The sequence below is a fragment of the Prunus persica genome, chromosome G1 (genome assembly GCF_000346465.2).
Source record: "Prunus persica cultivar Lovell chromosome G1, Prunus_persica_NCBIv2, whole genome shotgun sequence".
NCBI lineage: Eukaryota > Viridiplantae > Streptophyta > Magnoliopsida > Rosales > Rosaceae > Prunus > Prunus persica.
In genome coordinates this window covers 39,576,524-39,599,258 of record NC_034009.1, presented here as the reverse complement: position 1 = coordinate 39,599,258, position 22,735 = coordinate 39,576,524, and the positions used below count along the sequence as shown (strand labels likewise).

General features: G+C 38.9%; 2 protein-coding genes and 1 pseudogene across 2 annotated transcripts; 2 read left to right on the top strand and 1 right to left on the bottom strand.

The window, feature by feature from the left end:
- LOC109947495 lies at nucleotides 2,581–3,270 on the top strand. The gene has a single exon (XM_020557821.1). It carries the CDS (start codon nucleotides 2,581–2,583, stop codon nucleotides 3,268–3,270), a length of 690 nt encoding a protein of 229 aa, XP_020413410.1.
- LOC109947494 (protein FAR1-RELATED SEQUENCE 5-like) lies at nucleotides 8,941–11,261 on the bottom strand. The gene is made up of 4 exons (XM_020557817.1): nucleotides 11,102–11,261; nucleotides 9,848–10,825; nucleotides 9,118–9,754; nucleotides 8,941–9,034 (listed from the first exon to the last, which is right to left on the bottom strand). The coding sequence occupies exons 1-4, from the start codon at nucleotides 11,259–11,261 to the stop codon at nucleotides 8,941–8,943; spliced, it is 1,869 nt and encodes a 622-aa protein (XP_020413406.1).
- LOC18790407 lies at nucleotides 11,281–21,493 on the top strand (annotated as a pseudogene).

Sequence of the window (22,735 nt, the reverse complement as noted above, 5' to 3'; positions counted from 1 at the left end):
TGTTTGATCTGGTATTGTGTGAATCAAAGTGTACGATTCAAAGGTTTCACTAATTCCAGATGACATCGTAAAGGAAGAACTCGGCCCGCTATCAATTACGCTTCCAAATCTTCTCAACACCATCGACTTTTATGAAGAAGGTGTTTATGCAAACAATTGCAGCCGAGATTGGTGGTGTCCGTGGCCAATAGAGCGTGTGGATGTTCCACAACAGTCTAATGAGTAAGCACAACTTGCAATTTAATTTTATTACTTTCAATTGTCAATTACATTAGAATGTCATTAGTTGAATTGATCGAGTTCTTGTTTTGCTTCAGAGGCGATTGTGGCATGTTTGTGTTAAAGTACATTGAGCTTTTCAGCGCTAAGCTTCCGTTAGCTACTTGCACCTCGCACAACATGCCTTTTTTTCGGTTGAAATTGGCTGCGGAGATAACAAGGGGAGATGCTTACTTCCCATGATATTGGTTGAAGATGACAAATGGTACATGAGAAGGTTTTGGGAATGTCCATTCTCAAACTAATGTAAATACACAATAGAGACGTACGGGTCCTTATCGAATTCTACCGCTAACTCCTTCATGACATTTACATGTTTGTTAACCAAACTGCATTGAATTAGAATTTTAAGACTGCATATGTGAATTGGGATTTGAAGACGGCTTTTTAAGTGTATTACATCATTGCAAAGTGATATGTCATTGTTGATGCAAGCCACCATTAATCGCAATGTGTTGCATCATAATAGGTGTCTAAACATGCGAGGTTTTCCGCAGCTCAGTAGCATAAAAGTAGAAACAAAGACAATATACACAAAATGAACCACAATTCACAAACGCACCGACAAGCAATACACACACAACAGACAAACAATATACACAAACTTGGCCTGCCATATACAGAGAATAGATATGCAATATACACACAGTAGACATGCAATATACACACAGTAGACATGCCCTTGCCCACACAATACTCCCTTAACACACACAATAGACATGCCCTTGCCCACAATAATGATGCAATATACTTCAGTCCCCAAGTACACCAACCATAGGGAAGTCGTATTGAATAGGATATTAAACTTAACAGTTGTTCTTCCTACTATAAGAAAGAATAAGGTCCGTTTCTCCCCTTCATTCTTACTTGAGTGATACTTGTGGCCCCAATAAACATCCAATTTTGGGGCAATGATATTCCATATACATGCAGCAAACTATCAATAAACCTTCAATAAACATTCAATAACATGCGAAATACATGCAGTTACCAAATATTACAAAATGGGTTTAGGGTCTCATTGGTGGTGCGTGCAATATGTCTTGTGCGAGAGAACTTTCACAATCTTTTAAACCGTGCAGTTAAATGATCATTAAAAGAACAAATAAAATGACAATTAATACAACTAATAAAACTAATACCAAGTCCTTAATGGACTTCAGCATGTTCAGCACTCTAACATCATACGTGTCATCTTGATGTTCTGCTTCAGCGGAGGTTACATCAACCCATTCGAATCCATTGCAACTGGTGGCTCCCTAATTGCAGGCATCATATATGGAATATAATTCTGTCAGAGTTAGACATAGGTTTTTTTTCACCCACATACATATTCTTTAAATTAAAACTTACATAGGAGGTTAGACACTTCCAGAATGGCTTCCCTCGATTTTTTTTCAGATTTTGAAACCCGAAGCACCATTGTAGCTCCACAATACTGACACCTCTTTGTTTGAGCAGGAGATGAAGACGAAGACATGTTGAATCTTCTCAGTTGTACCTCTTCTCACTCAAATCTTCTCACTGAAACCTCTTCGGACTCATACCTTCTCACTCATAGTTGTCATTCATACCCCTTCACTCATAACCCTAAACTTGTCACTCAGCTCTCTCTCATCTCTGCCCAAATCGAGTTATATTACTTTTTTTTGGGATCATTTGGTGGGTTGGTCACGATGTCGACACCTGTACCGTCAGCATTGTGACATCTTTTAGCCCGAAAAGCAATAGAAACTACTTCACTACCAAATATATTTTCTGACTAATGACGGGACACTGCTTCAATTTTATTAATTTATTTATATTTCATTAAGGCAACTAGTTGGATAAGAATCCGTCATTATTGGTTCCATTTTAATAACATTACTAGGGATAGTTGGGTGTGCGAAAATGAAAAAGTATATGATGGGACCTTCTGTCACTAGTCAGTAATCCATCACATTTGTATCAATGAATTTGATAGTGGGATAAACCCAAAAATGGCTATGCAAATAGCCATTTAATTAACTTTTTAACTGTCTGACTCTGTATGCACCGTTATGACGTTTTCCCTTCTTTTGTCTTAAGTTTTAATTCACTTGGATTCAGTTTCTTTCAAAAGGGTCAACTTGGAAAAACCCCAACTGGAAACACCTTTTCAAAACACTATAAACAGAGGCTCGGAAGTAGAACGTGTACCCCAAATATTATCATTTATCCCCTCTGCCACTCCTCAAATCGTTCCATTCCAAAAACTTTTCAATGAATTCGAAACACTTCACTACAGTCGGAGGAAAGAGAAGGAAGCATCTCCATTTCGATATGCCCGAAGCCTTTATCCCGGAGTCCGCTTGGTTTCAAGTGATGTTATACGTGGCAACCGAATCATCGGAAGATCTCTTCCGTATGGCATGTGTGTGCCGATTGTTCAACATTTTGGCAAACAGTCCACAAGTGTGGAACACCATTTCAATGGCAAAGTACCCACACCATCCTATCTGCTACCGTGCCAAACCTGCAGTCCAGCATTTCTTGCAACAATGCAGGGCTTGCGATAACCCTGAGTCCATATTTAGAGAAGCATTCGAAGGTTTTTTCACAGACGGTAAGGTGGAAGCGTTGTATGGGATGCGCATTGCAGCCACGGCAGGCCATATGGAAGCGGCATATGTAGTTGGACTACTTGGTATGTCCGGAATTGGTCAGTCAAAAGAGGATGCATTACAATTCTTGTGTTCTTTGAATCAACGTAACAACATTGATATGAAAGGAACCAGGGATGCTTTAACAGGAAGATGTCGCGGAGCATTTGTTGCAAGACATATCGTAGATATGTTTGACTATGGGAAGATTAAGTTCAATCGGTGCAGCGCTTGTAACAACAATGAATGGTATTTTGTTATTCCAGGGTGGCCTAGTGAAGACAAGATAAATCCTGCGTTTTGGACTTGCTGCAACCGATGCAAATGGCACCGTGAGAGTATTTTTTGGTGCAAAATCCTGCGTGAGTAAGTTGTGCGAGGGAATCACGTATTTTTGCATTAGTTTTAGTACGAATTTACAGTTTTGATGCATTGTGGACTTGCTTCTCTTCACTTCTAGGTTGGCTGGCTACGTTATACCTATCTCAGTTTAAATGTTGTTCAAATGTTGGTATTTTGTCATAAACCGTTTTATATATAAATGTATAATATTTATTATATAGCGGAATTATTACTTACATCATAGATGGCTAGGAATGACATTTTACTGACACAGATATTTTGCTCACCGACCCCAATCTTCATATTTGGTAAACCAAAAGTCATGCATGGAGTAAATAAGTGTCTTTTCACCAGTGCTTGGGAATGACATTTTCCCACTTAGCATATCCGAACGGATTTGGTTACACGTGTCTTAACCTAGGGTGTTGAACAGTGAATGACGTAGACTATTTTTTTGTGTGGAAGGAGTACAATGGATGACTTGTATATTTCCATATTATGTTTCAAAACATCCCTTCAACCTAAAAAATAAAAAAATTAACAAATTGAAGAACAGAGAAACCGATAAGCACTACAAATGGCCTATTCGCACGGAAAATAAAATTGTTTTCAACAAGTTGGATGTGGTATAATTAACAAATGGACAGCCTAAAAAGTAATATCATAATAATTATAATAATTGTGGATAAATAATAATAAAATACTAATGTAGCATAACCATTAAACAGGGAATGCAGTAGGAAGATGAAATCGCAATAAGTTCGTAGAAATTTTCGGATCGTTTTTCTAATTTTTGTGTATTTAGTTATGAATTTTCCAAGAAAAAAGGTAATAAAATAATAATTTAGGGTAAAATGGGAGGATGTGGCCATGTTCGGTAACGTACACTTGTGCAAGTAGTCAAAAGTGACTGGCTGAGATCGCGCCAGGTGTCATATTCTTGTTAATTTTGGATTCTTTTGTTCAAAAATCTTTGAAACTAGGTAATAAATAGTAGGAAAATCGTAAAAATGGCCCAAAAATTACTCCGGCCTACTTGTGACGTCATAAAACTAGGAGAACCTATAAATCATTCGTCTCACAATGAAATAATCCAAATTGTGTTACATAACTCACTTTCCTCTTAACCCTAAGTATTGATGTTTGTTAACTTCAACTTGAATAACCTACTTCAACAAGCATCTCCCGTTAATGTTGGGAATTAATTTTAAAAATGCGTAACAATGAATCGGAGAATTCAGCAACGGAGATGGAGTGTCAATGAGTTCGTAGCAATTTTCAGAAATAATTTTGAATTTTTGTGTATTTAGTTATGAATTTTCCAAGACAAAACGTAATAAAATAATAATTTAGGGTAAAATGAGAGGATGTGGCCATGTTGACTGACGTACACTTGTGCAAGTAGTGAAAAGTGACGGGCTGAGATCGCGCCAGGTGTCATCTTCTTTTACATTTTGGATTCTTTTGTTCAAAAATCTTTGAAACTAGGTAAAAAATAGTAGGAAAATCGTAAAAATGCCCCAAAAATTACTCCGGCCTACTTGTGACGTCATAAAACTAGGAGAACCTATAAATCATTCGTCTCGCAATGAAATAATCCAAATTGTGTTACATAACTCACTTTCCTCTTAACCCTAAGTATTGATGTTTGTTAACTTCAACTTGAATAACCTACTTCAACAAGCATCTCCCGTTAATGTTGGGAATTAATTTTACAAATACGTAACAATGAATCGGAGAATTCAGCAACGGAGATGGAGTGTCAATGAGTTCGTAGCAATTTTCGGATAATTTTTTTATTTTGTGTGTAATTAGTTCTGATTTTTGTAAGGAAAAGTAATAAAATAATAATTTAGGGTAAAATGGGAGGGTGTGGCCATGTTGACTGACGTACACTTGTGCAAGTAGTCATCAGTGACGGGCTGAGATCGCTCCAGGTGTCCTCTTGCTATTATTTTGGCTTTTTTAGTGCAACAATCTGTGGACATAGGTAATAAATTCTACGAAAATCCAAAAAATGCCCGGAAAATGAGAAAATGAAAATTATTTGTACATAACTCACTTTCCTCTTAACCCAAATTCACGTTAACACGTATATTTCGGATAATATTCGAAATATAATTTCTAATAATACAATATTTAGTTTCACTATATACAATAATATGTTTTGTTATAATAATGTACATAAAAAATAATTGCACATGCTTTGAAGCCATCATTGCAACTACGCCTAGAGCTTTGAAGACGTCAGTTCGTATTCAATAAGTTGTCCACATGCAACTGCACCTAGAGTTTTCAACACGTCAGAGGTATTCAAGAAGTTGTCCACATGCAACTGCACCTTGAGTTATTAACACGTCACAGGTATTCAATACGTTGTCCATATGACGCCGCATTGGGAATCAGTAATATATTTTCAATCATGTCAAATCACATAAATAATGCCATACTTTTTGTCAATAACATCACACAAGTGAAGCAAGTTTAAAACCCTTAGTGAATATTTGTCCTAGTCTATATGAGTGATTATATAATCAGTTGCATAATATTTTTTTCACAGTATATGTTAACTTTGAGAGGGATTCCACAAACATAAAATATAAAGAAAGCAAGAAATAGTAGGAAATGAACCAGTACAAAAAACAATATATAAAGTGTACATAATAATTCCATAACCTTGTCACAAACGCACTCACAAAAGCTTTTCCATAAACCTTGTCCTAACATATAATAAATAAAGGCAACATTGCATATGATGCAACCATGTCCAAATCTGATAAGTGATCAAAAACAAATGGACATGGCAGCAACATATGGCTGAAGTAGATGAGCTCTTTGCATCTTCTGTTTTCGTAATTAAAGACATCAAAATATTAAGGTTTAAATCTTCCATAGTAGTTAGCATCAAAATAGCTTTGAAGCAGAGTGTAACCAAAATTCCAATTCCACTTATTTGCCTCTGCTAAAACACGAGAACCAAAATGGTTACTTCCCTTGCTGAGTATATTTGGTGACGTCGGAAACGGTAATAGATGACCAATCAAACCCGGGTACGACGAGTTTTGCATAGGATCGGAAGTAGTCGAATCCAGCTTGCATCACACGCTTCTTTGACTCCACTACATTAGATGAGTTCTTGTATTTTTGAACAGCTACACTCCGAAGTCGTTTGTGTCTACGCTTCATGCGCTACAACTTCGCCCTATCCAGATTGGCCTGCCTTTTGTCATCTTCAATTTGGCCTTCCACAAATTCCAAACGTGCCCTTGCCCTTTGGATTTCATCACCAAGTTGAAGATGCCTCTCCTTCCAAAAAGCAACAACTCTTTCAGACTCAAAACTTCCAACAAAATGGTCATTCTGTCTAGCAATGTGACATTGCTTGTCCGGTGACTCACTTGCGTGTCGAAGCCGGTCTTTGTTTGGAGGGGTGTTTATTATGCTCACATCAAACTTGGTTGTGCTTATGCTCATTCTTTGGGGGGAATGAGTTTGTTTGCTTGAGAGAGTATCGGTAGATGGAGACAGATTCGGTGGAGGAGTGAGTTTTGTGTGGAAGGAGATTTTATATGAAAGGGGTGATAGTAATACCAAGAAAAGGGTTCCCGCCAAAAAATATTTGGTTGACAAAGTAGAAATTATTTTTTGGTCTGATACAATCTAAGTTTAATCCTAACTAGTTTGGTTGAGTTAACTAAGTAGATGTCACTTCCATTGACTTTGTTTCAACCACTAGCAGTGGTGTCAGGAGAGTGTGAGGTTGACATGCTTGAAAAGCAAAACCTAACACCTATTTTTAAAAAATTCCCGCCAAAAAGTACATATGTTGACTACACACAAGCTTTGGTATGTTGGTCTATAAACCTATGTTCCCTTTCTCAAACGAAATTGCATATGCAATCCTCATCCTCCCAAAACAAAGAGGATTATTCAAGCATGTCAACCTCTTCAGGCGCCAACAACACAATCGAAGATGACAAATTGGAGTGGCAGGTTCTATTTCCACATTGTACTCGCCGACCCCTTCCTTTTTCAACATCATTTGGGAGTGAGGGGGACTCCGATGATCCATTACAGGCAATACATGCAGTCAGTGGCAAGCTGGATTATAATTCCAGACTGATCAATTCATGGCACGAGAAATGTGTTGAAGACGAGGCAATTTTGGCTGATCTTAACATTAGGGTGAACAAAGCGTTATCCCAAAAGAACAAGTACTTGAAGCTGAGTCATAGCAGGAAGCTGAAAGCTGAGGAGTTGGATACAGTAATGAATGATGAAATCAAAGGTTGTTTGATGAACCATATGCGATGCGAAGAGCACCATACTGAACTGGAGTTGGCATTCAACGAAGGATTCGACAAATTCCGAGCATTTGCGGCAACTACTCATACAAGTTATGATTGGAACTATGTGTCCCCTGATGCTGTGAGAGAGATACTAGACGATGGGGGTGACATGAATGAGCATAAGCACGTCAAAGCTGCTCGGAAGAAGCCGACCGATACGACTAAGTGATTGCGGCTACCGCTGTTCAGTTGGTTGAGGGTGACCGTGGTATTGCACATATACTCCCTTAATGTCATTATCTAACTTAAAATAACACAAATATCAGTTTCATTTGCTTGATATATAATTATTGGGACTATGTATTGCAAGTCATCATGTGTTATAATGTCTAACATTATATTTTGCAAATATGGAAATATTATTCAAGAAGCAGTCAATATCATAGAAAGCCGGGAATCAGTAAATGCTCCTTATCATGTCCATTTACATTAAAGAGCTGGAGTACTAATGTGTTAAAAAAAAAACTGACACGTGAGTCATAAGTTACATAACATGTGCTATACATTGTTTACTGAATGGTTTATGGTTTATTTATATATAATAAAATTCCAAATATTGCTGAAGATTTATTTCGTGTATATCACTAGGGATATGAGTGGCCATAAGCATGTGAGACCTGCTAAGAAGAAGCTGACGAGTACGACCCAGTGATTGTGGCTACCGTTGTTCAGTTGGTTGGGGAGATCGTGGTATTGCTATGAGGAAGCACATAATATGTTTTGCAATCAAATGTTCTTTTGTGTGTGGAATTATGAGTATTTATGTAAGTTAGTGTACCCTTTAATATTTTTCACCTATGTATCGAAATGTAATTAGCTGCAATGTTATGTTTTTTTTTTACCCGCTGGTTTCTATTTGCTCTGTTCCAACAAAGTGCTTCGAGTATCCTTCACTTACAAAAGTGTACAAAATCGTGCCCCTAATAACCAGTCGGAAAAAGTGGCTGCTGCTGGAAATGATTACTGGTAATGGAAACAACAGCTGGCTGCTGTAATTGCTGCATTACCCTGAGGAATTGAAAAATGAATCTCTGTTAAAACAAATTTCACCCTAAACTGCCCATTTTACATGGTAAGAGTCATTGCTTCTTCACATAACTACAAATTTCAAACTTGATCAAATGTCTATGAAAATTTATAAATAGGGAGAAGACGTAAAATTAACATGTCTCCAAATGTCTTGGAAGAATGAAACCAAGAAAATTTTCATTTCAATTACCAGTGGACATAGTAAGAGCTCATCGGTGGACATGAACAAAAACACAATAACATTCAAAAACTGAATCTATAAAACTTCACTTGATCATTAATCTTCATAACAACCACATTTCGTCTAATACAAATATCAATCATTCAGTTGGTCTGTGCATCTTGTCAAAATCGTCGAATAATGGGTCACTACGATGTATTGGAGTTGATTTGTCATTGTTCGACGGTGATGTCCTGCATAAACATCAAACACAAGCACATAAAAATTTTACCTTTTCATATTTTAGATATTATTACAAATAGTGGTAGCATCTTACGGTGTGTTCAAGGCTGGGCATTGTCTTCTATCATGACCAATGTGTCCACACTCCCGACAGTGTCTAATCCCTCGCTTCATTGCCTTTTCCTTTGCTCCCGTTATTCCTTTCGACCTTCCTTTGCACCTCACTCTCTTAGGGTCTTTCATATATTGTGTTTGAGAGCTGGACCCTCCAACTTCGTTATTACTTGGTCCATCCTTCAGCAACTTCAACTTCACCTGCAAACTTTTTAGAGTCTCTGACAGTAGCTCACATCCTTCTTCACTCATTAATGCATCCTCAACCACATTTGAAGCAAGTCGAGACATTGTACTCCGCTTTATTAGAAGGCCAGGATCTGCACAGTCTTTAATTTCGTTGCCATTTGCATCTGACACCAATCCACATTTCGCAGTTTTCTTCCACCTCTTCAAAATATATTTATCGGGCATATATTCAATCTGGTCCCTTCTGAACAATGCTAGGATGTGCTTGCAAATAATTCCAACAAATTCAAATCTTTTGCAGCTACACGATGCGTGGTCAGAATCTTTGACATATACGACTTCTGCCACTCTTGTTTCCCAATTTTTCCTTTCGCTCACGTTGAACACAACTTTACATGCATCCTCTGTTTTGAGCTCTAGGAAACATGCTGTACTTTGTATTAGTTCTTGCTCAAACTTTTGAAACATTGTCCTTGTGTACAAGGTAGCCATTTGTTTGTTCATTGGCATCGGTAGAAGACATTGAGCCACTTCAAATGCATCTACGTGATCAGCAACTAACTCTTTTTCACGTTGATGAGAAAATGCCCTCTCAAATCGTATTATGAAATCCATCAACGAATTTCTCCTTGATATGTATTGCTTGAAAAAACCATGAGAACCTTCCGCTCTTTGGCTGCTTGACATTCCAGCGGCAAAAAATTGTCGTGCGTAGGCTGGAACCCAAGATTCCCTTAAATCAAACATTGAACTTAGCCATGGATGGTCAGTCAAACCAGCCTTTATAACCACAATATTCCATTTTGCATCAAACTCATCCTTATTGTCAGTATCCCATATGGCTTTCTGAAATTCAGGCCAATACTCCTTATAAGCGTCACGTGGTAACTTAACAGAGAACTTTGATGTGATGTGCCATATGCAAAGTCGATGAAATGTACTCGGGAAGGCTATTGAAATCGCTATGGCCATTGCCGCATCTTGATCTGTAATGATCGTTTTAGGTTCCCCACCTGGCATGGCTTTCTTAAACTCCTCAAACATCCAAACAAACGACTCAGTCGTTTCCTTGCTCAAAAATGCGCATGCTAAGACAATTGTCTGACCATGGTTATTAACTCCCAACATTGGTGCAAATGTCAAGTCGTATCGATTCGTGTTGAATGTGGTATCGAATACAACAACATCTCCATAAAACCCATACGCCCGTCTAGAAGTTGCATCTGCCCAAAAACATCGACTAAACCTGTCATGCCCATCTCCCTCAATCTTGAAATAAAAAGCCTCATTTTTTTTCTGTTCAGCCATAAAATACTCGGTCACTAGTTCAACATCGTGGTTCCTCAGCTTCCCATTCACACTACATTCAAGATTGTAGATATCTTTTTTGATAAAACCGATTTTATCCATTCCTCCGGATTGCACCTCGAATATACTTACCTTCTGATGAATGGGAATATTAACTGAACCCAACTGTTTTGTGAGTACTTTTGTAGAATCTGAAATATGACGGTGTGATCTCAATAAATGCATTCTTTCTGAGGGTGTCATCTTATGATTGTGTCCCTCTGCAAAAAGAGAAATGGTATACTTCTTGCTCCCATTTGTCTTCACAACCACAATCTTTGCTTTGCAATTGCATCTACTTATTCCCCGTTGTCTTTTTCTCTCCCGAGTTTCATCCTTCTTGTATGCACCTTGTTTGCAACATACAAATTCTTTCCTCAAAATCTCTTTCTTATTTTTCCCCCAAAAGCTAGAATGAAGTCGAATACCAAAGCCAGCCAAGAATGCATATCTATTATAGAAATTGTAAACGAGGTCAAGCGAGTCAAACTTCATCCCAACTGCTGGTGTTTCCTCATTTCTTACTTCAGGAATATAAACCCTCCCATTAGCTGTTGCACATTCATCACTCTCTGAGCCCCCAGACATTTTATCTACGTATGTGTGAATGAAAAGCTCTGCACACCTCAGGCAGTCGGTCTCTATAGGTCCACTTCACCATGGAAAGGAAGGCTTGAATGTCGTATTGGAAGAGAACAAACAGAGATACCTGCAAGATTTTATAGGTCGGACCAATGTGAGTTTGGAGGATTATATTAAGAAAATAAAGGACCACGAAGCAAGATTGAGACGTTGTTATGGAGAACCCATCAAGTTTAGCAGTGATGAATTTGTAACAATCATTCTAGTGGGCGCCGCCTTCGTTATTGAGCCCTTATTGAAGGACTACTTCAAATTTTGGGACGAAAATGACCGCATATTTGACAAACCAGGTATGTTGCAAGATGCATGGACAGATACGTGGTTGCTTGAAAATCAGTTGCCATTCTTCATTCTCGAGGATCTTTTCGACCCACAGAAAATTACACTCCCTGCTAATGCTGACAATAACAGCATTACTGAGGGGCTTTCAATAATTTGTATTTCTTTCAGTTTCTTCGAACATCTATTGCCTGTTGACAAATTGGAAGACAATTTGGAGACTTTTAGATCAGTGGCACATATTATTGATCTTTTCAGGAAAATATTTAAACTCTATCAACCGTTGGAATCAAAAGCTGGAGGGGAACTCTGATGGGGATCGGGATCCGGACACAGGTCACCAACCACATACACGAGCACCGAAATCAAGGGTTAGTGCAAACTCACATATATTGTAGCAAATCCATGCCACAAATAAACGATTTTATTAATCATCGACATCTATTCTACAACTATTACATTAGCCTTATTTATAGGCTTTACAAGACTTGAGCACCAAGGCTACTTGGTCCAAAAGTAAACTAATTAATTATAAAATCACACATAAATAATAAAAGATATCATAAAACTACCTAAATAAGAAAATAACAATATATCATGAAATAACAAATTAAATAGTAAATATCTATCTTGATCCACCCCTATGCTCCTGCATCAGACTCCCATAGTTGGAAAGAATTCGTCCTCGAATTCAAGCCTTTGATTAAGGAAAATCCGAGTAGAATCTTCAATTGCTGCATATTAATTTTGGATCTTTTAGCATCCAATTGAAACCTTCCTTTCCAAATAAAAAGATATTTGGAATATTTCGTTATTCTTGACTTCTTACTCCCTCTAGCAATGCAAATGTTTCTCTCTAGAATCTTCAACCGATTGACAAAATCAACCAGATTTTTGGCAACCTTCCAAGTGAAAATATTAATGCCCATAAAATCAATAATATCTTCGAAAGTTTTCTCAATTCTCATCTCTTCACTGTTCTGGTCAATAAATTGCTTATCAAAATTGCTTTGAACACCCAAACAATTTTTATTGCAATTTTCACAATTGCAAGGATCAAATAATGGAGGTAAATCCAAATTTAATAACTTTGATGAATAACAAGATGCACCAAAATTACTAAATTCATTTATACCTTCAAAGACACAATGAGAATAACCGTGCCCCTCTTCACTTGACTCACACAGCGGAGCACAATAATGAAAAGGGCTATCTCCCTCGTACTCCCCGTCGAGACTCTCACGGCTTAGAGTGTCGATGCGAGCTACTCGGTTCAGATAAGGGTTCACACATCCCTCCCCGTCAGAACTCTTACCTATCTGGGTTCGAGCTTCAATGCGAGCAATGTGTTCCATAAGTTGCCGTAGCATCCTCCTAATTTCCTCCATGTCGTTGTAGTTGTTAAAACGACCCTCCATCCAAAAACCTCCCCGATATAGCAGATCTTGAGCCATAGCTCTGATACCAATTGATGGGGATCGGGATCCGGACACAGGTCACCAACCACATACACGAGCACTGAAATCTAGGGCTAGTGCAAACTCACATATATCGTAGCAAATCCATGCCACAAATAAACGATTTTATTAATCATCGACATCTATTCTACAACTATTACATTAGCCTTATTTATAGGCTTTACAAGACTTGAGCACCAAGGCTACTTGGTCCAAAAGTATACTAATTAATTATAAAATCACACATAAATAATAAAAGATATCATAAAACTACCTAAATAAGAAAATAACAATATATCATGAAATAACTAATTAAATAGTAAATATCTATCTTGATCCACCCCTATGCTCCTGCATCAAACTCCCATCATCCATACCCAGCTTGACAGAATTACAGCACGCTGGAGTCAAGTTTGAGGCGTGACAAGGTGAAAACATATTTGACATACAATTCAGTAGCACCGATGGGGTTCTGAAGATCCCACCATTTCCATTGGGGTTCGCTACATAAATAATGAGAAATGTCCTTGCCTTTGAACAATTGCATTACCCGATGAGTAATGATAATTACATGAGTCAGTATGTTTCCTTAATGGGTGGTTTGATGAAAACCTCAGGGCATGTGGAGTGGCTTATTGAATATGGAATCGCATATTCTGAGAGATATCTGATATGCGGAAAAATTGACGGGTTAACTTCATTATTAGTTAACAGCCTTTTCATTGGGGTTCCTATATAGATGTTGATAACTTCTATTATGCTCATGTTTGTGACGAACTGAACAAGTACTACAGCAAGCGGTGGGATTGCTATTTTAGACTAGAAAAAAAAATAATTTGCCTGGGCTATAGCCCAGGATAGTCATAGCGACGGTCCGTCCCTGACTGGATCCTTACTATGCACAGTAAAGGAAGAAACCAAAGATTGATAGGGAGGAATATGCATGCTTGAAAAATAGTTGAAGAATATGTGGGAATTTCTTGCTCAAATGATAGAACACCTCCACACCAAAGGTAACAATTCCATTCTAACATTCCACATCGACCAACGGAGAGAGAGTGATGTGCCTTATATGTACATGCCCGCCTCCATCTAGCACGAGGCCTTATTGTCCGCTTTGGGCCCCTCTCTCTGCCCTCACGGTTTTGTTTCTCGAAGCTCACGAGCAACTTCCCAGTGGGTTACTCATCCTGGGATTGCTCTAGCCCCCAACTCGCTTAACTTCGGAGTTCCCATGACTCTGAAGCCAGTGAGCTTCCAAAAGGCCTTATGCTAGATGGAGGCGGGCATGTACATATAAGACACATCGCCCCCTCTTCGTTGGTCGATGTGGGATATTACATAAAATTTTTTCCCATCCATTGAAGCGAAAAAGAGTATAATGACCCAGTCCTAAATAAATTAGTTACTAATTTATTGAGAGAAAATACCATTTTTTCCCTAAAATATTTTATAATGTTTAAAGTTGACTTTTTGACAAGGAAATAATTTGGGAATTTCGACTATACCGTTGCGTACAACACAGTTAGATGAGTCCGTACACACGTGGTGGGCTCGAATCGAAGTTGTAACGAGAGAGATACTATCAAAATACCCTCAGTGGCATAACCGTAATTTTGGCAAAAAGGTTTGATAAAAATCAGATTTCTCTCTCTCTCTCTCTCTCTCTCTCTCTCTCTCTCTTCGAAACTCCAGCCACCGGACACGGCTGCGGAAGGGACCGGTGCCAAAAGGACAGGCTCAGCCTTAGCGTCACGACCCTGCCCTTCCCTGACATCGGTCGCCCTCCAGCCGCCTGAAAAAGATGATTTTTGGCCGTTTTCACTCGAACTTCGCCGGATCAGATCTCTCTCCTCCGGCCGCCATTGTTGGCGATCAAGGTATGGAAATTTATCCATTCTTCATAATCTAGTTGATGGTTGGGTAGGATTGCATCGATTTTGAGCGTTGGTAGCTTGATTTTTGAATTACATTTCAGCCATTCCGGCCACTTCTGATCAGTTTTTGGGGTAGGTCCAAGAACAAAAGTGGTTCCAAATAGGGTGTTATACCTAGGGTAGGAGTCTTGAGCCGTGGTTTTGAGATTTTTTGGCGATGCATAATCGCTTTGGGCACCCACGCGTTGCTGGTGCGTGCGGCGGCTCATGGGCACTGTAGAAAAAGGGCACTATGTCCCGATGTAATCTCCTAGTCCTCACGAGTGCGTAGGTGTGCTCGGATTTCAATTTGGATATTGCCTATTGCGCGTTATCCGGGTTCGATAGGTTTAGACCGTTGGATGGTCTTGAATTTATTATAGTTAGTCTGCAAATCCTTAGGATCGTCTATGATTCGACAGATCGTAAAACGGAGTTTCGGATACTCCGAAAATGCCAACCCTAGGGCTAGGTTTGCAGTAACCGTCCTATCGTGAGCGATCCGACCGTCTGATCTTGACCAAACTTGCAAGCCGTGTATCCTAAACCTTGTAGAACCTATAGGAACTCTTGGATAGTAAAACGGAGGTTGTGGGCTCCGTGGGCTCGTTTGTCCAAGTATGAGGTAGTTTGACCCTTGGTTGACCGTGAGTCTCCTGAGATAGTTTTACCTTCCCAGGAGGATTAAATGACCGTAGTGATATTTCTTGATCGTTAATATATTATGTGATATGATGATGAGGTCCCACGTGTCGTAGGTTATCCGGCATGTGGACAGACCCCATACGTGGCGTAGGTAGTTCCGGTGTATGGGGAGATATTGTGATTTGATGTTGAGGTCACACGTCGTAGGTTATCCGGCGTGTTGACAGACCCCATACGTGGTGTTGGTAGTTTCGGCGTATGGGGAGATTATGTGATATGATGATGAGGTCCCACGTGTCGTTGGTTATCTGGCGTACAGGCAGGCTCCATACGTGGTGTTGGTAGTTCCGGCGTATGGGGAGATATTGTGATTATTACAGAGATGAATTAAGGATTATTATACTGAGTTGGGAACTAATGATGTTTGAGAAAGATTTTGTTTGGGATTCTGTAATTGATTGCATGTTGATGGATTTGGAAATTTTGTATGAAAGAACTACGTGTGGCTTGATCCCTTAGTAAGGGTACGTAGGTAGCCTAGGGTAGTGCCTGGGTGCAGCCGCTGGCTAAATGTTACTTATGTTGTTTTATTAGGTTTAGAGTTGCTAGTTTGCATTGCTCTGAATTACCGGAGGGCCAGAGGCCGTTTATGTGAATTGCATGTTATTATTTTGTGCATGCTGCCAGTTGGGTAATATAAAATGTGTTTTATGCAGGTTGAAATTTTGGGAAATGTTCAATTTACAGGAGAGACTCTGCCGAAATTTCGGTAGAAAGTCTCGTGCCCTTATTCCTTTTTAGGAAAAATGATATAGTTTTAGAAGTGGGCCCAACATCGGGGTGATGTAGGGAATTTCCACAGAATTCGTCTTGGGTTTCGGGAAATTCGGGGCGGGTCCTGTCAAAGAGGTTCAAAAATATAATTAGAGCCTTCTCGCCATTATACAAGAGTGACCGTATAATCTGCACATTATAACAATACTAACCTCAGTGCGGGAGTACAAGGCGAAAGAGAGAAACTAGAGTTGTTCTTCAATTTCTGCAGGAAAGTTTCTCTAGCACATAATTTACTCTCTTTTTTTTTCAATCCTTGATTTTGTGACAAACTCTTTGCATTCGTTAAAAATAATTAAAGAAAGGCAGAACTGTACTGAAGGAAAATAAAGAAAGAAAGAAGTATGTTGTGGGTGTGCACAAGTATTATTGATAACAATTAATACAATTTGTAAAACAAACGTATTAAATTTCGTATTTTTTTTTGTTTTCAAAACGTATTAAATTTCTTCTTAAGCAGCACATTTGAAAATCAAGCTCGTTTGGGACTGCTTCTCTATGAAGCACTTCTGCTTATAAGTGCTTCTAGCAAGCGCTTTTATTATAAAAATGTTGAAATTTTCATAAGAAATCTAAGTGCTTTTTGGTAAAGCACTTTTATGATCTAGAAGCGTAGAAGCGCTTCTAAACTTTTCTGCCAAACGCTGTCAGCAGTTGTCAAAAAAGCCCTTCAAATTATTTGTTTGATGTAAGACCAAATATATAATTTTTAACAAATGTATCAAGGGTAACTCCCTTGGCACTGAGAGTTTGAATTGCTCATTTATATACAAACAGAAGAACCTCCACTTCCCTAGTTTATTTATTTTGGCTCTGTGGAGCATACTCCTAAGTAATTTTCATAGGCACAAGCCATCACTCTTTTATTTTTTTTTTTGACGAACAGGGGGGAAAAACCCCAGAAAAACAAACTAACAGACTAACAGTCAATCCAGTCAATCACTCTTATTTAACTTTAGATAAACACGTACATGAGCAACAAATCTGCAACCACTAAACATGAAATTGAGGAAATGAAGAACCTACAGCGCCATTACGGAGCACACTGTTTGAATAAATGTGAGCACAACTAGTATAGCGGCTACAATAATAGACAGGCCAGCCCATGGTGAACTGAAATAGTCTTGTTTCAAGCTTGCCTAAAATAGGCCCCAAGTCAAGAGAATTAATAAATTCCCCTGCTGCCTCGCTGTCCGGTAGCATAGATTCAAGAATTCCACTCTTCACAAGCAATTCCACATCCCTGGCACTGTCGACCAGGCGGTCCATGATGAAGACATAGTCGTTGATGTAATGATCATGAAGCTCACACTGCTCATAGGCAATAAGATTGCGGAAGAAAATTTCTGTTAAACCCCGTATTCGCAGGTGTGGAATTTTGAGGATTCCATTCTCAAATTGTATGTCAAATAAGTTTTTATCTTTAACCATCATAAACTTGAATCCAGCCTGGTGTAATTCTGTTGCACTTGGTATGGTTAAAGTTTTGAGTTTTCTTCTGGTTGGAAGACCAGAAGGTAATCGAAGTGGTCGGTTTTCATCAATTATGGTTTGGTTTCGGTTTCCAAAATAGCCAAACCGAAGCTTACAGTTCGGTGTTCAAATTGAGCCCAAAAATGAACCAACCTAGACTAAACCCACCCCTAATCGTGACGCACTTTCCCACTATGTGCTTAGTTTTGTATTTACTTCAATGAGAGAAAAATAAGAGAATGTACGTCGAATATGGACAAATCTTTAATATGCTAATAGGTTGATTTTCAATATTTAAAGCTAAATACAGAAATATTCAAAACTTACCTATTAAACCTATATGTAAGTGCTCTTGATGTCCAACACTTATCTATTATTTTTGTACACGTGGCAAACTGTAATTTGCAAGAAAGGGGTATAAAACATGTCCAACACTTTATAGAATACAACATTAATGTCATTATTATTGTTATTTTTATTTTTATACAAGAAATATTGGGGAAGAGGGGATTTAAACACAAAATATCTCAAGTGCATGGGTAATTGCTCTTAACCACTAGAGCTACAAGCTCTTTGCTATGAATGTATTGACATTAATAAGAAAACCATGACTATTATTTTTTTATCCCTACGACATTGGGACGTCATGTAACACGGTCACGATTGCATAGCTCATATATAGCACGGTAGGTAGATAGAAGCTTTCACCAAATTAAAGATCATCAGCCCTTTTAAATTATTGGGGTACGTGGACGGTTGCTTGTGGAAAATGATCAAGCAAAAGGTCAAGATGGTTGAATAAATGACCGGGGACAGATCATGGTGGCAATGTGTCTGTGTTTATGTTCAGCTAGGCCATTTTGTTGGGGAGTGTGGGGACATGTGAAACGTTGGTGGATGCCTAGTTGACTGCAAAGATCAGAGAAAGCATTATTAACATATTCAGTGCCATTGTCACTTTAAAGAATTTGTACAGTGGTGTGAAATTGATTTTTAACCATAGCAAGAAAGGTTTGAAAGTGAGAAAAGACCTCATTTTTACGGTGCATATGATAGATCCAGGAGTAACGAGAAAAGTCATCTGTAAACAAGACATAATAGCGATAACCAGTGACAGAAATGACCGAGGACATCCATACATCAGAGTGAATTAAATAAAAGGGAGATGGGGCAAAGGTTTTATTACTAAGAAATGACAGTTTGGTGGATTTGCTAAGTGCACAATCCTTACAGAAAGCATGAGAAACTTTAAAGCCTAGAGATGGCGCTAAATGAGAGAGCACACGATGGAATGGATGGCCAAGGCAATGATGCCAAGCAGGAGAGTGCACGGTGGTAAGGGCATGGGGGACTATGGATGAGTGAGAGGAGATGGAAAGTGGGTAAAGACCATCTTTAGAAGGGCCCTGAAAGAGTAACGAACCAGTACATAAGTCATAGATTTGATAAAAGTCAAGAGTAAAGACAAAGAAAACTAAATTATCACAAGTAAAATGGGCAACAAAAAGAAGATTAGTACGAAGAGATGGAAGACAAAAGAGAGAGCTAGTATGAGAGATAGGGAGAGAATCTCCATTACCAAGAAATACAGAATTATGAACCTGATATGGCTGTTGATTTTGGAGATTAGAAGGATTGATTTTGGAGATTAGAAGGACTACCAATCATATGATGAGTGGTACTTGTGTCAGGGTACCAAGTAGAGTCAGGTGGCTACATGAATTGAGCCCTAGCAAAGAAAGGATTCTGGGCCATTGTAGCGATGAGGACATATTGTAGTAGTATGTGATTGGTATTGCAGGTAGTGCACCAAGCGGGTCCCAAGACACCAGGAGCTGAGTTGGGCCGGGCAAAGTGTTTGATAGAAGCGGCAGATTAGGCCCAAGGAGGCTGAAAGGAAGGCCAGTTGCTTTGAGATCCAGAACTTGGAGCAAAAGGAGGCCATGGTTGATTAGGTCATTGGAGCTGCTGGAAGCCATTCCACGGGTTGCTCCAGGAAGATGAGAAGCTGCGCCAGCCACCCCGGCCGCTATTGCGCCAGCCACCGAGGCCACCACGCCTGTTGTTGGAAGAGCCACCACCACGGTGAGAAGGGAAGGAAGTATGACCGGTGGTGTGAGGAGAGGATTGGGTGGCCATTTGCGCTGTGTTTTGATCAGGAGAGATTCAAGGAGTCTGTGCGTCAAATGCTAACAAACGAGCACGAAGATTAGCAAAGTTAGGAAGCAGAGGGAAATTGAGAATTGCTGTGACGAGGATGTTGCAATAGGGTCTTAAACCCCAAAGCACAGTAGTGACAAGTTCTTTTGGGGAGACAGGTTCATTGATGGCAGCCAGTGAATCGGCAAAGGACTTAGCATGACGAATGTAAGCATAAGTGGGTTCAGAGCCTTTTTGCAAATCCATGAGTTTAAAACGAAGAGTAGATTCACTGGCCATACTGGATTGAGAGAAGTGGCGTTGGAGACACTCCCAGAGATCCCGGGCAGAGGTGCAACCAACAGTGAGAAAGAGAATGGACTCAGAGAGTGTATTGGTGATGTAGCTAACAATGAGTTGGTCTTGTTGGTACCACTGAGCATGGGCATGATTGATTTGGGTAAGAGTGGTGGTGGTTGTGGGTGTTGCGGTGGTAGAGGTGGAGGTGTGGGCAGAAGGTTGTTTATGAATGCCATCGATAAATTTCCAGAGGTCATGGCCGACTAAAAAGGGTTTGAGTTGGCGGAGCCAAAGAAGATAGTTGGAGTCAATAAGCTTGATAAAATAGAAGAGTTGGGGCTTGGGAGGGAGATGGTGGATTCAGACAAAGCCATGAGGTGGACCTAAAGGAGAAGAGGATCGAATAAGGGAGAGAGAGAGAACCCTAGGTTAGGCTGATACCATGCAGAGTATATATTTCCTTGTATTTAACAGATTACACAAAGTCCCTATTTATACTAGTACAAGATATCTACTTAAAGTAGGAAATAATATAGACATGAATACAATCCGATTTACAGTAGGAAATCTGATTTACAGCAGGAAAGACTAATTGCTAGGAGGAGATTGTGAAGTTGACTTCCGTGTAGGCTAGGAAAGGAAAGCTGCGTTAACACAATTCAACGATGGGATTCTAGAAATTCCAAAACTAAAAATACACGATTACACAGAGCTCACACTCCGTAACCTCATTGCCTTTGAATAGTGCCATTGCCGTAAGAATTACATAAGTGATTATGTTTCACTCATGGATGAGTTTGTGAACACCGAAAAGGATGTGGAGTTCCTTCTGAAGGATGGGATTGTCAAAAATATGCTTGGTGACTACAATGAGGTGTGCACTCTGATTAACAACCTCGGAAAAGGAATTGCAGTGTATCGTGAAAGCTTCTACTTTGCTATTCTTTCTGAGCGCCTTAATAGCTACTGCAGAAAGCCTTGGAACAAATGGAAGGCAAATTTGAGGCAACATTATTTCAATACACCTTGGGCAACTATTTCTTTCATTGCAGCTGTTTTGCTCCTAATACTGACTTGCATTCAAGCAGTGTGCTCTATTATTTCTGTTATGCCTTCTAAGGACCAGAAGTATTAGTCTCTCCTTAGTTCACCATTTTCTCCCTATTGGTCCTTTTTTTTCCTTTCTATATCATCTGTTAGTAAACTAAGTGTGCTGTGTTGATGTTAGTAGAGTGATTAAAGCAATTAATATGCTTGTTTTATTTGTTTGTTTGTTTAGAAGGCATAGTGAGATTGATCTTGCTTCTGTTGTAGAATTTCTAATTGTGTTTGCATATATATGCTATATGCATTAAGCTATAGAGTTAAGTAGTCCTTGTAAGAAGTTTGAGAGTTCTAGAGTCCTGTAGGGACGAATTATTAGGGTTCCAGAAGTAACACTCCACCCACGAATACAGAGCTTAATTACTTCCCATTGCCTCACTCAATTAAATTCATTTGATGCAAGTGGCATGATGTGATGTATATCAGAAAAAATTGGGAATCAAATACAATTGTTGCATGTTGGAAAAAGGAATTTGATGTGTTGACTTAGAACTTTGTCAGGTCTGAACAAAACCCCGCAAATATTCAATGAATCACACTTTTTTTTAATTATCATTGTCCTAATAAAATAGGAGAAAATTCTACCTCAAACTATCTTGCATTGAGCTTTTACACTCGGCTACCAAACGCAAAACAAGCTTAGAGGTGTGTTTTAATCACTTCCATGATAGGAGAAAAACAGAGGAAAACGTGGGAAAAGAGCTTGCATTGCATGCCTGTGGTTTTCATTCTTTGGAATATGCTACTGGATCAAAAGAACCAAAAAAAAAAAAAAAAAAACAACAAAGAAAAAAAGGTAATTGGGCCATAGGAATTTGCAAATCCCTCATCCAGATTCTTTTTTCTTTCAACTGTTCATATTTAATAAGTTATGTAACAAATTGTACATTTTCTTGCCAAGACATTTTTTTATTGCCTGAAAATTGTTTCTCTGATATTTCTTTCGTAAATCTCAGTACATTAAATTAGAAACTCTTTTAGACAACTATAGGATAGGTTGAGAAAGTGAGATGAGTCTAGCGCACTGCCCATACTGTACGTAGTGTTATTATGGACAAACTTGCTTGCAAACTTGTGGTTTTCTCTTTGGGATGTGGTACTGGATCCAAAATCTATGGGTTAATCGTTTTATTGGTTCTTGAACTTAGACCCAATTTTCATTTGAGTCCCTCAATTTTCAAAATCGTTCTCATGGTCTTTCAACTGCAGTTTCGTTAGGACAAATAGTTCTACCGTCAATTTTGTTTACTTTTCTGTTAAATGCAGGGGCAAA